This window comes from Tachyglossus aculeatus, chromosome 23 (genome assembly GCF_015852505.1).
Source record: "Tachyglossus aculeatus isolate mTacAcu1 chromosome 23, mTacAcu1.pri, whole genome shotgun sequence".
NCBI lineage: Eukaryota > Metazoa > Chordata > Mammalia > Monotremata > Tachyglossidae > Tachyglossus > Tachyglossus aculeatus.
The window spans coordinates 22,213,230-22,229,509 of NC_052088.1; the positions used below are offsets into that span (position 1 = coordinate 22,213,230).

Here is a 16,280-nt window from a genome sequence, read left to right on the forward strand (position 1 = left end):
ACTAAATTAACAGTGGGCATGTATCACTTAAACAGCAATGTTTTGTTTTTTTTTTATGTGATATAACTTTTACCTGTTTCAAGTCCAAATTCTAGATAGTTTTCAGTTACAATCAGAATTGCCATGGCTTTGACAAAGAAAAAAAATCCAAAGGTAACACACACTGATCTTTCACCACCATCTTCTACTTTGAAATAATGTGTAGTTAATGAAAAAAGTACCTTGCTGGGGAAGAAAAAAGTTCAGGAAAAAAAAACCCAACTCGGTGGTTGTATAACAGAATTAGCTTTATATCAACTGACATGCTATTTTGTCATCTGTGGTTTGGTTCTAAAACATAGAAAGCCCCTCCAAATGACAGCAATTTGGAAATAACCAAGCTAGAAATCATTTCCCCAGGAAGCTGAAACCAAACTTGCAAGAATCTGGAAGGACGCTTTGCTTTAATTTGAGGAAGACGCATGGTGGCCATGTTCTATTACTCTAGATAATGGTTTGAATTCTGCTTGCCATTATATCACACTTGCAAGTCACTCTAGTCACTTCCAAGCTTCCAACAGGATCTCAATGTGATGAACTGTCACTAAAAGAATCCATTTATGAATGGGAGAGGAGGTGCTGACATTGTCACCTTAAGAGAATACACCCTTGTGAATCTTACCATAATTACTTCATAATTTTACGGTCATTTTCACAATTTTTAGTAGTTACGAGCATACTATAAGATTTTATACATACATAGTAATGTTCCATATTGAAAAAAAGACACCTCAGAAAGTAAAGTTTATCTACAAGTGAACGTGTAGCTGAAAAGGCCAGAGCCACGTTGTGCAATGCAAAAAGGTTGTTCCTTGTTATATCATCATCCTCAATGTTTCTTGTGACTGGTGTGGTTTTCTCTTTTGCCCTTCTGTCTCTCATAAGAGATGTTTAGATCTGAGGATCAATGTGGGTGTGTAGGCTCAAAGTTGATTGGGAAGTTCAGAAACCAAAATTCTCCATTAAATTCTGGGAAATCAAGCCTTTCCTCTCCTTGCTGCCACATCCTCATCTGATAACGACCCGAATAACAATGCTGATGAAACGTTATAGGCTTCCATGCAGAACTAATACGATAAAAACATTTAATAGATATACAACCACCAAACTAAAATAAAATTCAGTTAATGATCATTCATGCCACTATTGGTACACTTATTTAATGTCTTGGAAGAAAAACACTAGACAATTTCAACTTGACCACCAAACATCAGAAAAACCTGTGCATATAGTTTACCACCTTGGAAAAGTTATTTACAGTATAGTAACTGATGGAACAATATATCTGGGTTATCTTAGAATTAGTTCAATTAAAAACATGATTGCAATACATTAAAACTGCATTTCAGTACTGGGGAACTCATTGTATTTACACCTGGAAGAACATGAAACACATTTACCCTCTCCCATGCTTACAAATTCAATAAGCCTGATTTTTACACAGCTGCTGAAATTTTTCGAAGCTAAGCCCTCTCAACACGTTTCTAAACCTAACTGCGCGTGTTAAATACCGGACATTATCATTAGATTTCTTTAAAAATACCATAATGTCAAATACTTAAACAAACGGACTACTTGGTCTAATTAACTTTCAAGGTCCAAAACTGGTTGGAAGCAATGTACACATGAATTTGTCTTTCCACTGCAAGTGTGTTTCATCAGGAGAATTTTTCAGAGGGAAAAAAAAACTTCTGGTGTTTGCCCTAAATTCTACAGCACGAGGCAAGCTTTACACTATGACTGGACTCTGCAGACAAGTGCCCATTTTCAGAGAACCTTTAGGCTGGTCCCAGGGGCTTGAAAGTCAGCATGTCTGTCTGACAGCTGCATTTCTGACTTTTCCATTCTACCCTGCACCTCAGATTCCTTGGAAAGCAGCTACTGACCAAGAGACGGCTCTTAGACAAATTAAGAAACAGGCACAAGGAGCTATTCCTATCTGCACAGTGCTATCCCAACCCTACAATGTTGAGTGATGATAAAAAGCAGGATAAGCAGATCTCTTTATGAGGTGGCTAATTAGTCAGGTACCAGTTAGCACCCTTAAGACACAAGGGGGTTCTCTGAAATTTTCAATCTGCTGTCAGGTTTGCCCCAGGCAAACATGGCCCAGGTGCCATTTTGCATTATCAAACTCCACACTTTCAAACAATTAGCTTAGTGAAAGCGAGCTTATGTAATTTGACAACATGCATATTTATAACAATACAACGTTTCTGGATGCTCAAATCACAATCAATACAGGAAGGATACATTTCAATATAACTTGCCTCACCTCCATTTCAATTTACACAAGGCAAAATCTGTATATGAAATTGGAACAGAATTGTGCATACCCTTGATGTAAGATTACTAAACTGAAGCTGCTCCCCTAAGGGCAGATTTGTTTTTGTTTGACGCTTTGTAAGTAATTTTCAACCCAACCCATTTTAAAAAAGGGAAAATTTTCTGCTTCCCACTGCAGCCTCTCTCCCATCACATCTTCCCAGAGCCTCAATCCTGACCTGCCTTGTTCCATCCCAGCGGGAAGGGCAGACCCTCCTAAAGTACAGTAACTAACTAAATCCAGAACCATACAAATGATAGGTTTGGAAGGAGGAAAACATTCAATACTGGAATTTCAATACAACAGAAATAGCACAAATACCCCTAACTAATCACATACTACAAATTTTTGTTTTATGGGATTCATGTTTCTCTCCAAACAGTCCCAGATCAATTTGACTGAAAGATACTTCATCATCATCAATCGTATTTATTGAGCGCTTACTATGTGCAGAGCACTGTACTAAGCGCTTGGGAAGTACAAATTGGCAACATATAGAGACAGTCCCTACCCAACAGTGGGCTCACAGTCTAAAAGGGGGAGACAGAGAACAAAACCAAACATACTAACAAAATAAAATAGATATGTACAAATAAAATAGAGTAAAAAAATATGGACAGATACTTATTTCATAGATCTAATTTTTTTTGCATTGACACTGCCACTTAATAGCATTGACCTCTGAACACTAAAGAATATGACTGAAGAAGGCCGAGATAGTTACCTCATGAAAAGTTCATGGACTTGAGAGTCTTAGAACCTGGATTCTAATCTCGGCTCTCCCACTTGTCTGTTATTGTGGCCTTGGACAAGTTACTCACCCTCTCCTATTTCAGTTTTCTCATCTGCAAATGGGTATTCAATTTCTGTTTTCCCTCCTTAGACTGTGAGCCCCAAAAGAGGACAGGGACTTGTATCGACTGCAGCACTTATACAGTGCTTGGCACAAAGTACTTACATATCAGTTATTAATATCATTAAATCCCCTCCCATGAAATACCCAGGACTGAAAAATCGGGTTATAACACACATATACTAAAATTTTCAGTTTTAGAATATATTTTTTTTTTGAGAGAGAGTCATTTCTGAATCCTTGTCCATATAAACCTTTGACATTTTGGAAATGTTCACAGTAACAAGTCTAAACTAGCAGCAGGTTGCATTGGGCCAGACCAGTTATTCTGAACAATTGAAAGTGACTCCCTCTAGGCATATCTTGTGCCCTGAGTCCTTAGTTGGGTTATTCCTAAATTACCTTCAGGAGATCCTCTTCCCCTCGTCCCATGTCACTAAGGGCAATTCTCCTCCAGGGCTTCTCAGCAGCAAGAAAGAAAGCCCTGATAATGATCTGTACGGTATTTTATTTTTTTTAAAATTATTTAGCATTATTATTATTACTACTACTAATAGTAGTGTTTGTTAAGTGCCTACAGTGGGTCAAATACTACTAAAAGCACTGAAGTAGACATAAGTGAATCAGGTTGGACACAATCCCTGTCCCTCTGAGACTCATAATTAGAAGAAGGAGACTAGGCATTGAGACCCTATTTACAATTGAGGAAACTGAGAATCAGTGAGCTAAAGTGATGTGCCCAAGGTACACAGCAGGCAAGGGGAAAAGCTGGGATTGGAACCCAGGGCCTCCAACTCCCAGGCCTGTGCTCTTTCCACAAGGCCATGCTGCTCCTCACAGATGTGCTTACACATCAGAGAAGCAGCATGGCTCGGTGGAAAGAGCCCGGGCTTTGGAGTCAGAGGTCATAGGTTCAAATGCCGGCTCCGCCAATTGTCAGCTGTGTGACTTTGGGCAAGTCACTTAACTTCTCTGGGCCTCAGTTGCCTCATCTGTAAAATGGGGATGAAGACTGTGAGCCCCTCGTGGGACAACCTGATCACCTTGTAACTGCCCCAGTGCTTAGAACAGTGCTTTGCACATAGTAAGTGCTTAATAAATGCCATCATCATTATTATTATTATTATTGTTATTATTAAAGGAAAGGATTTTCCCTCACAAGACATCCCCATGTTCTTTTGACACTAAGTAACCCACCTGCATAAAATAAGAGTTCAAGGAAAGGATACTTATTTCAATGAACATTTTATTTCCTGCCTTCCTTTCAGCAGGGCCAGTAATGCCCGGCATGAATGCCAGTGGCTAGTACACTAGTCTGGCATACCAGCTTGCAGCACAAGTGGTAAAGGTTGCTTTCATCTCAGCTTCAGTGGAAAGGGTCTAGGTGGTGTCTACTACTGACAGCTCTGGTACTCTCCGGTGGCCATCATCAACCATGGGCGTCCCCTACGTACATTTCCTCTGGCTGGCCACATCTTTCTTCTAGTGGCAAGAAAACCACAGCTAGTGTTCCAGTTATGAAACAGAGAACTAGAAGCTGCAGAATAAAGGACAGCTTCCAAGTACCGGCCAGTGCTGTTCCTCTGGAGTTGGCACATGCCATTCCCTCTTTCCCAGAAGTGGCCCAAGAAGCAGTATGGCCTAGTGGAAAGAGCACGGGCCTGGGAGACAGAGGACCTGGGTTCTAATCCTAGCTCCGCCCCTTGCTGCTATATGACCTTGGGCTAGTCATTTAACTTTTGGGTGCCTCAGTTACCTGCAAAATGGGGATTAGGACTGTGAGGCCCAAGTGGGATGTGGACTATGTCCAACCTGATTATACATCTACCCCTGGAATGTAGTTCCTGGCACACAGTAAGCACTTAATGAATACCTAAAAAAAGGTCTTGAAACAATCAATCAATCGTATTTATTGAGTGCTTACTGTGTGCAGAGCACTGTACTAAGCGGTTGGGAAGTACAAGTTGGCAACATATAGAGACAGTCCCTACCCAACAGTGGGCTCACAGTCTAAAAGGGGGAGACAGAGAACAAAACCAAACATACTAACAAAATAAAATAAATAGAATAGATATGTACAAGTAAAATAAATAAATAGAGTAATAAATATGTACAAACATATATACATATATACAGGTGCTGTGGGGAAGGGAAGGAGGTAAGATGGGGGGGATGGAGAGAGGGACGAGGGGGAGAGGAAGGAAGGGGCTCAGTCTGGGAAGGCCTCCTGGAGGAGGTGAGCTCTCAGTAGGGCCTTGAAGGGAGGAAGATGAGGCTAAACATAGTTAAGGACTGGTCTAGTGCTTAGAACAGTGCTTGGCACATAGTAAACGCTTAACACATACCATCATTATTATATCTGGCACTGGTGTAAGCAACTCAACATTTCCAAATGAAAGAGCTTTCTAAGGTTAGAAACTCACTGAACATTTTTCTGCTAACCCTACTATCGGAAATAGTTATAACCTAATACATGGATAGTCCATAATTCTTCAGGGACCATCATATTACTTCTTTAGGATTACCTAGATTACTTAGCCGATTTTATTTTATGAAGTCACCGCAACTGTCTGTTCAAATGAACTGCTTAAAGAGGTAGTTTGAGTTGCCGAACACTACAAAACAGGCACGCTTTGTGGTTTCTTCTCTTTGGACCTGCCTGTAAATTCAATTATTCTTCACCCAAGAAGGAGGATGAAAAAAATCTAAACCTTTTTTGAAATTTTACATGAATCTGTAAATATAACTATTCAATCAATGGCACCTACTGAGTGCTTCCTAAACACTTGGGAGAAGCAGTATGGTCTAGTGGAAAGGGGACGGGTCTGGGGGTCTGAAGGATCTCAGTTCTAATCCTGACTCTGCCGCTTGTGTGCTGTGTGACTTTGGGCACGTCACTTAACTTCTCCAACAGTTATCTCATCTTGAAAACACAGATTAAGATGGTAAGTCCCTTGTGGGACATGGGCCGTGCCTACCCTGATTAACTTGTATCTACCCTAGAGCACAGAGAAGCAGTGTGGCTCAGTGGAAAGAGCCCGGGCTTTGGAGTCAGGAGTCATGGGTTCAAATACCGACTCCGCCACTTGTCAGCTGTGTGACTTTGGGCAAGTCACTTCACTTCTCTGAGCCTCAGTTACCTCACCGCTGTTGGGTAGGGACCGTCTCTACATGTTGCCAACTTGTACTTCCCAAGAACTTAGTACAGTGCTCTGCACACAGTAAGTGCTCAATAAATACGACAATAAATGAATAAAACGGGGATTAAGAGTGTGAGCCCCACGTGGGACAACCTGATCATCTTGTAACCTCCCCAGCGCTTGCATATAGTAAGCGCTTAATAAATGTCATTATTATTATTATTATTACAGTGCCTGGCACATAGTAAGCACTTAAATACCATAAAAAAATACAACAGAATTGGCAGATATGTTCCATGCCCATGACCTTACAGTGTAGAGGGGGAGACAGGCATTAATAAGCCCATTGTTGGGTAGGGACTGTCTCTACCTGTTGCCGAACTGTACTTTCCGAGCGCTTAGTAAAGTGCTCTGCACACAGTAAGCGCTCAATAAATAAGACTGAATGAATAAATTAATAAATTTAAAGTATAGAATTTAAAGACGTGCAAGTAAGTATTGCGGACGGGGTAAATATCAAATGCCTAAAGAGCACAGTTCCAAGTGCAAAGATGATGCAGAAGGAAGAGGGAGCCAGTGAAAAGAAGGCTTAATTGGGGAAGGCCTCTCTTGCAGATGTGATCTTAATAAGGCTTTAAAGGTGGAGAGCGGTGGTCTGGTCAATATAGAGGGGGAGGGAGTTCCAGGCAAGGGGGAGGACATGAGGAGGTGGTTGGCGGAGAGACAGAGAAAATAAGGGGACAGTGAGGAAGCTGGCATAGAGGGATGAAGAGTGGTTTGGACTGTAGGTGATCAGCGAGGTGAGGTAGGAGGGGGTGAGTTGACTGAGCGCTTTAAAGCCAATGGTATGGAGTTTCTGTTCGATATGAACGTGGGTGGGCACCCACTGGAGGTTCACGAGGCGTGGGGAGACACGGACTGAGCATTTTTCTTCTGGATAATGATCCGTGAAGGCAGAGTGGAAGTATGGACTGGAGTGAGGAGAGACAGGAGGCAAGGAGGTAAATGCAGGACCCAAAGAAGGAACTGTTCTATTTCCTTTACATTAAAGTTACATGCAGCTTGATACGTTTCTATACTCGGCAGTTTCCGCAATTTCAATCAAGTACTTTCAGGTAAATAAAGCAATTATAATAATCTGAACAAAATGAAATGCATCAATAATATGTTCTGATAATCCTCAGCAAAGCACAGGTTCCATACTTCCAGGATTTCTTGCTAAGGAATGTAGATTAGCTAATAATTTCACTTTTAATTATGGAGCTCTAGACTTTACTGAAAAAGGTATCTGGAAGCAAATGCCTTCACAACAAATGGCTAACAATTATAAAAGACTCCCTCTCCCTTACATTATTCATTTTACAACTTCATTCTACGTTAGACATTAATGAAGTAGGTCTTTTAGTAAATTTTCAAAAATGCACACAGAAAACTACTCATGCAAACAATCATTTTCTTTTTCTGTTAATGATTTTTCCATTCTTAACCTTAACCTCTCAGTACGACGAGCCAGGGACCACCTGCTGTCAGTGCTAATTCATTTTACTTTGTATTACAAAATTCCAACCTTACGAACAAAGAAAATGTGACGGTGTAAGGGGAAAGAAAAAATTTATTTTAAAAATTCTACATGAAGTAGACTTTATAGAGTTCTACTTCAGAAATATTGACATTTTTTGCTATCAGGTTGAGGTTGTAATTCTTATATGCATATAAATTGAAGAGCAATAGGAAAAAAATATTTGGGGGGAATGAAAGGAGCAATTGGCAAAAAAAATATAGAAAAATACTGCACGTTACAAATTTTCAACTTGCCGTGAGTCCTTATAGAAGGGTGGTTTTTACCACAAAAGTGATGTCTACTACTTAATTCCCCATGGTACCTACTAAAGTACCTCAAACACTGAATTGCCCAATGAGTACTACTGACTTATTGAGCGGATTCCTTTAGATAATATGATACGTGGCACCAGAGTTTCTGTTTTCCACAGAATCTCACATTACATTTCAATTAAGCAGGTGCATAAATCTAACTGTCAGCTTTTGGATATTGCTACCAGAGACATATGCAATTACTACCAATCTACAGATGAAATTTCCCTTCCCAGGTCACATACTTTATGACAAATAGTAGACATTTTAAATTTATTGAAGAACAAACTTGATTAATACCCAATTCTCATTTTAAGAAGTCATATCTTTTCCCCAAAACATATGATGCATTTTTGACTCAAGCTGCTTATATCCTGATCCTAATTAGTTCCCAAAATATTCTTGATCTACCCTTTCCTAGAAAAAAAAACCAATAACTGCTTCAAAAAGAAATATTTTGTGCAGTACTGTACAGACTTGATGGATCTTAACGTTACAGTGACTAAAGAAGTTGACATAAAATTCTATATCTTCTCTGCAAGCTGATCACCTTTTCCTTTAATAGATTTTCAGGCAAGCAAAGTTTTTTCTAGGAGAAAGCAATGAAACATCTCATTTTGTGATGACTGCCAAAACAATTTTGCATATACTATTACTATGCATGACAATAAGCTACCCAAAGCTGTAATTCAAGTGGTAGTTGTTTTTCATTCTCAAAACATCTCAACTTTCTGAATCAGTTTCCTACAGAAAAGGCAACAGTGCACAACTAAACCATGCATTAATGTTCTAAAAATCAATTCTGTATCTCAAAATCCTTACTATAAGCTATCAAACGTTCAACTGTGCCAACTAAAATTTTTAAATACTCCTTAAATACCTTGGCATTACTGAGATCCCTAGTTTAAAATATTATTTTTCCCATATCTCAAATGGAGATACTACCACTGCTCACATTTCTAAAACCTGAACATATTTTGGAAGCTCCTTCAAAATAACTTCTATTTAACCAGAACCTAAGTAGGGTAGACTTTTGTAATCGTTAAAATCAATTACATTTGAAAGGGTAAAAATAAATACTTTAGATACTTTTTCCTGGACAATGACTTCAGAAACACAAAATAAAAATTTGGGAAAATAATTTCACTGTAAAAAAAAATTAAGTCAATAACTGATAGACAGGGAACTTGGGTCTGATTTGGTTCCTACGCTCAGTCACAACTATTCTAGCCACAAGCTAATATAGGTCTCTGCCCTGAAAGCTGAGTAATTTGGGAGCATTCATGATACATATGCTACAAAGGCTTGAAAAAGAAGCAAGCTTTGAAGCAATTTATGTTGTCTACTGGTTTCCAAATACCTCAGACTCAACAGCTTTGATTCTTTAGCTTTGATTCACTGGGAGGTTTGATATGATAGACTTGTCTGTTTGAGGGTTTCGTATATATTTTCACTTAAAAATGACTAGAACATTTTCACAAAGTGGAAGCATAATTTCACTAACATCTACAGAATTCAAAGACTGTAATTCATTACATTTGTTCATTGTACTTAAAAACTTTTTATAGTTAAAAACTGCCTTCACTGATCCTCAAGCTAATAGGGCTGCACTATAAACATACAAAGTGTTTAGAACCCTGGTATTTATTTAATCTAAACTGTCTACTCTTTGAAAGATTCTTAGGTCAGATAAATATGAGTTTACAAACTTTTCCCAAATGATGTTTTTCAAAGAAGCCAACAAAAATTAAATTATAGCACTTTGCCCCTCAAATCGCTGGTTTTGAGTTATACTAGCACTGTAGCGACGTGACTATTGAGCCAATTCTTTTAACAAATACAATAGGACTATGAAGAAGCTTTCAGTACAACACTTTTCTTCTCACTACAATTCCTGAACTGGTCCAAGGTTTATACCTGGGCTATAGTTTGAAATAAAGTTATCTTTAAAATATTTGCAGGTAAACACTTGCAGAGCCATCAGACATTATTCTTAAAGTCTCGTTCTCAACCAATAGATTGCAAATTCTTTGAAGGTCAAACCATGACACTTTACTGCATGCTCCTAAAGCACTTAATACAGTGCTCTCTGCACAGTGGCTGCTGTGGATCATGATGGTGACACACAACACATTTTTTGATGGCAAAATATATACAGAAAATGACTTCTGCTCTTTTCCACCTGCTTGTATCTGCACAAAGCATACAGACTGTAAAGAAACCCGAACAACTTCATGGAAGTGGCTGGACCTTTGAGGGGCAGATGGCTGCACAGGGGGTGACTGGGGAAGCGTTGGGGGTGGTAGGACTTTATTTCCTGCCACCCCTATCTCTTTCTTACCGCCCCCACCACGTGCTCCTCCTCCATCTCATCAATTGATCAATCAATCCTATTTACTGAGCACTTATTGTGTGCAGAGCACTCAACTAAGGGAGAGTATAATGGATTTGGTAAATATGTTCCCTTTACGCAACGGTCATCTCATGTTGTTCAATGTCTTAAAAGAGGAAATGACCAGAATTCAAAATTATGTGAATTAAAAGCATGCTTGAGTACTGAAGATGGATAAGATTAGGAAAGAGATCATCCCTTCGCACTGTATCAGAACCCTTGCCCCCTCCCTAATCACCATCTTCAATTGTTCACTCTCCAATGGCTTCTTCCCCACTGCTTTCAAACACGCCCATGTCTCCCCTATCCTAAAAAAATCCTCCCTTGATAGCCTAGCTCCCTCCAGTTATTGCCCCAGCTCTCTCCACCCATTCCTCTCCAAACTCCTTCAGTGAGTTATCTACACTCACTGCCTGACGTTCCTCTCCTCCAGTTCTCTCCTTGACCTCCCCTCAATCCAGCTTCCGTCCCCTTCACTCTAGAGAAAGTCCTCTCAGAGGTCACAAATGATCTTCTTGCCAAGCTCAAGCACTTAGTACAGTGCTCTGTACACAGTAAGCGCTCAATAAATACGATCGACTGAGTGTGGTTGGAGAACAGGAGCTAGGGTTGAAAGAGAGACCATGCTGAGGACTGGAAGGTTGGCAAACATGGATGAGACTGATACTAAGAACCAAGGGAAATGTTTAAGATAGGTGGAAAGAGTTCTAGGGCTAAAGAAGAGATTATTTCTCTGTATTTATGACATATTCCATCGAATTGCCTTCTCATCATTCTAGGAATGCTCATTTGATCTCAAAATATTAAATCAATAGTATTTATTCAGTGCTTACTGTGTGTAGTTCACTGTAAGCACTTGGAAGAGTATAAGATAACCCAGTTGGTTATCCTGTTATCTGCCCACAATGAGCTGATTGCCCGGAGGGGGAGACAGACAATAATATAAATAAATTATGGCAATATGCTTAAGTGCTGTGGCACTGAGGGAGGAATAAAATAATAGAATATTATTGGTGCAAATCCAAGTGCAAGGATGACGTAGGAAACAGCAGAAGAAGAAAGAAGGGCTTAGTCAGAGAAGGCCTCTTGGAGATGTGCTTTTAATAAGGCTTTAAAGGTGGGGAGTGTGATTGTCTGCTGGATGTACAGAGGGAGGGCATTCTGGACCAGAGGCAGGCTGGCGGCGAGGAAGATGAGATAGTTACAGTGAGTAGGCTGGCATTAGAGGGGTAGGGTGTGCGGGCTGGGTTGTAGGGTGGAAATCAGGGAGGAAAGGTAGGTGGGATACGGTGATTGAGTGCCTTAAAACCAATGGTAAACGAGTTCCTGGTTGATGCACAAGTGGATGGGCAACCAATGGAGCTTCTTCTTGAGAAAGAGGAAGACACAAAATGAACATTTTTGTAGTAAAACGATCAAGGTAGCAGAGTGAAGTATGGACTAGAGTTGGAAGAGACAGAAGGCAGGGAATTTAGAACGAAGGAAGTAATCACAGCAGGTGAGTAATTAAACTTACCTAAATCCTAACAGAAAATACCCATTAATGCTCGACCAAAGGAGGGGACAAAGTCCTTTTTCCCTTTACTATTTCCATTATATTCACCAGTTCTGCATTTGATCTTTCAACATTTTATGTAAAAATTGGTAGAAAATCGATGATGCTTTACTCACCTCTAAATGAACTGAAATATTTAAATTACATATCATCAGTTGAGGTTTCTCCAAGTGGGACAATTCCACTAGTAAAGCCTGCAGAGGTATTCTGCTTCAGCTGACTTACGTGCCTTTTTTGGAATTAAGTAGGGCTTCTTGTCCCATATAATCAATGGAAACATGTGTTTGACTAATAAGCAGTCACAGACAACAAGAACAGGAACAGAAGCCAGGCAGAGGTCACCCCAACTAGACTCTCTGAACGAACGACTCAGGGAACGAAAGGCGCCCCAGACTTAGTATCTGAGATTGAAAGATGGGCCATCAATGGGACTGAAGGGTGGTATTCGCCCATATTAGTTTGATCATCTGGCACGTTCAGTGATCCCAGTCTTCTGAACAACTCGACACAGCTACAACAAGAGGGAAGAGATATTTTCCCCAATCCAGGAATTATCCGAAAAATTACGCACTCTGGTATGCACACATTACTGCATTTCCTCAGCACCCCCACATTCTGCAAAGGGTCAGACGGGGATCACGGGGGGAGGGAGTGGTGGTGGTGATGGTGGGGAGAATAGGCTGTATTCTAAGCCCATCAGCAAATTCTACCTCCTGTGATGGAGAGACAGCAAGCTACTGGAACCCTGCAGGGATAGCAGTGTTAGGAGACTTTCCCGAAACCTCTGCCAAAGACTAAGCTAAACCAATTCAATGCTGAAGACTGCGTGGAACCTTTGCTCTCATATTATTAGGCGGTGCTGACAGTGGGGTGAGAGGGGAAATGCACTCATATGATCAATAATTTGACTTGCCGTTCGCAAAGGAATTTTCTCAGTCTTTCCCAACAGGTATCAAGGACAATATCCCGATCTAAAATGAAGCTGCACAAAGTGAAAGGTTATACTTTTATGCACAAATGTTATGAATATTGTTTTCCCGGCAAAATACCCTGTGAGCAAAATGGAAAACAACTTGAAAACGCTTCATTGTAATTTACACCAGTCTAAAATAGTTAAAAACTAAAACTCAAAATTGCTGAAAAGCAACACTCTTGATCTAGACAGGGCAGTGTTCACTATCAAGCCAAATGTCTGCTTGCCTTTATGTCAGTTACCCTATTCTTTTGACAACTGATTTTAATAGTAATTTAGCGTTACATGATCTATCTTACTATTAAAGCAGCCCTTTCAAACCCCCAAATTTCAGTGTTTTAATTCAATCTGTTATCACTGCTATAAACAAAAAAGGACAATAGTCTATCAACTTACTCCATGTATTTTTCATGACTTGGGCTCCTTGTTTTTTCAAGATCCTGTCTGATATGATTTGGTTTAATCCAAGACATTCTGAATTTTATCAGAAAGAACATTACTAAAATTTTTTGTTATTTTTTTTCTTGATTATAACTCATGAGTACTCATCCTACTGCACAATCCCATAACAGTTTAATTCAGCATAATTTTAAACCAAAAAAGCCAATAATTCTAACTCAGAAAATATTATCATGTGTCTCAAACAAGCCTACTAACAAAGTTGTTATTTCCAAATTGTCCCTTTATAATTGAGAATTTATGACAGTAAAATGAAAATATAAGTTAATAAAGCATTATGTGAAATGAAAATGTTTAGTGAAGGATACACTGCAAAAGCCAAAACAAGCAGGCACCAGACTATGCTGATATTCATTTCTTGGGAGGGTTTCATGAAACTGTAGTAGACTTCAGTTACTAAATACACCATTGTAGCTGCCACTGTGAAATCCACCAGCCACTGATATTCAGGGAAATAATGCAATGCTGAAAAATAAAGATTTCAGGGAAAAATGTTTAAGCTTTCATGAATAGCCAATGAGAAGTAACCCAAAATTAACTCGGAACGAGTCAGACTCAGAACTGTTTGCTGACTTGCAATATGTTTACGAATATGATACTCCAAAAATTCTGTTGTTTAAGGAATCTTGACCCTCAAAAATTAAATGTGCGCTAATGTTAAAACTTCCTGAATTAAACGATCCAAAGAAATTTGAACTTATTACCTGCAATAAAATTGATGTTAAAAGGTATAAGATTTAAATAAGCTGATGTTTTCTAAGTGATCAGTTGCTTTTAAAAAAATTCTAATTTTGCTATTCAAAACAACTCATCTTTTCGGTATCTTTTTGGCAACTAAAACCAGTGCCGGATGCACAATAGGTTTGATCTAACCGCTTACTTCAGAGAAAGAGAAAAGGGGCTTAGTCCGCTTTACATCAAATCATTAACCTGGTTAATAGAAAAATAGCTGCACCATGTATTTCTGCAGGCTACAATTTAAAAGGAATGTAAGATTATTTTTTTGGCAGTAGTAGACTCCTCTTCAAACTGAGAAGTCCTTTTGTATTTTGCTTTCAGCCGAGTCCTTTTCCTGAAACCCACCCCTCCTCAAGTCCCTTCATCACCGTCAACATCACTTAAATGTGAACAAGACTTCTTTCACCAATTCACTTGATATTTCCATGTCCATTCACGTGACTTTTTAAAAATGGGCAAAGTGGTTAGTCACACTTACTCGACCCCAAACTGAAGTCAGAGGTTCAAATTCTGGTGGGAAATTGAGGCCCCAAACTAGTAGAGCAGTCAGAGGAAGGAGGAGGAAATTCATCAGCAGGCAGGTGTGTGTGTGGCTTTCTTTTTTCTTTTTGTGTGTGCGTTTGCGGGGGGGCGGAAGGGGTGCGGTGCCCTTGTTGGGTCTTTTGCCCTACACACATTCGGAAGCTTCCCACAAGATCACAATAATTACTTCTACAGAACAACATCACTAACAGAATAGTGTAACAGGCTAAATATGATCAACAACTACATTCTAACCCCTAGGGCAATTATAATGCCGTATCTTAAACTTCAATGTTTAGGGAAAAATACCAGTCCTGAGATTGAATAGGGCTGAAAAGGGTGAGTTATAATGGCAATTAAGATTTTTTTTTCAACGAAAAGTGCTATCACTTTTGAACTGAACAGATAGATGTTGCTGAAACACACACACAAAAAAACTATTCAAATGGAAAATTAACTACATTTTTATGCAAACTGGGTTTTTTTTGCTGGAGGGTGAGGGGGAAAGAGGGGGATAAAGCCAAACTGACTTCTACAAGTTCTAAGGATCAATCACTTTTTGAGACAAACTCTTGGTGTCCTTTGACATTCCCCTCAACATGTAGTAGGTGTTCAATTAATATTGTTGAAAGAATGCGTTATCTTCTGTCAACCCCTTCAGGTTTCACCTCACCAAATTTTCCTTTTATCCTTCTTTGTGTGTATGCAAAAATCAACTTTCAAACACTGTCAAAATAATAATTTGAAACAGGCATATCTATTATTACTACCACCAGAAATACTACATGTCTTGAATCTTCTTATATTGCAAATTTTCAACTTGTTACTTAATGATACAACTATTCCCTTGGGTTTATATTGCACCTTTTCTCTAAGAGCTACGAATGTTTTCACAGACATAAGTTCCTGAACTTAAACTCCCAACATCTCTGTGAGATAAGGGTGAGGCGAGAGGGACGGGAGGTGCTTCAGTTTCAGGTGGAGAAAATGAAGCTTGAAAAGGATCAATATCTTGCTCAGAGTCACAAGTCTGTGAGAGTGAACCTGGGATCAGAAACCTGTGCTTTCTGAGGGGCCATGTCATTAAATCATTTTGCTCTCTTTAGGAAATGACCACCACAAAAATATGTGAGACAGAGTACGGATAATTAGACACAAATAAAAGTTCAGTGACTGAAATAAATGAACGTACATGGGTTTGGGTTTGTGAAAAGAGGACGATCCTCAGAGACAAAAGGGGTGGGGGTTCTTACTGCTGCCTCAAATGACAAACACAATTATTTATATGGCTTTGGCATGTTTTTGGACTCTATGCTTATGGCCCTAAGTGGTATAGTAATAATGGTATTTGTTAAGTGCTTACTATGTGCCAAGCACTGTTCTAAGCACTGAAAGAGAACAGAGAAGCACC

General features: G+C 39.4%; 1 protein-coding gene across 1 annotated transcript in view; it reads right to left on the reverse strand.

Annotated features, from left to right (window-relative positions):
- Positions 1–16,280, reverse strand: part of TMEM161B (transmembrane protein 161B) — a 61,908-nt gene that overhangs the window by 11,954 nt on the left and 33,674 nt on the right. Inside the window, exons 5-6 of the mRNA XM_038765505.1 lie at positions 13,918–14,074; positions 74–225 (exon numbers count right to left, since the gene is read on the reverse strand). Of these exons, the coding sequence (XP_038621433.1) occupies positions 74–225; positions 13,918–14,074 (309 nt within the window). The remainder of the gene's footprint in view (positions 1–73; positions 226–13,917; positions 14,075–16,280) is intronic.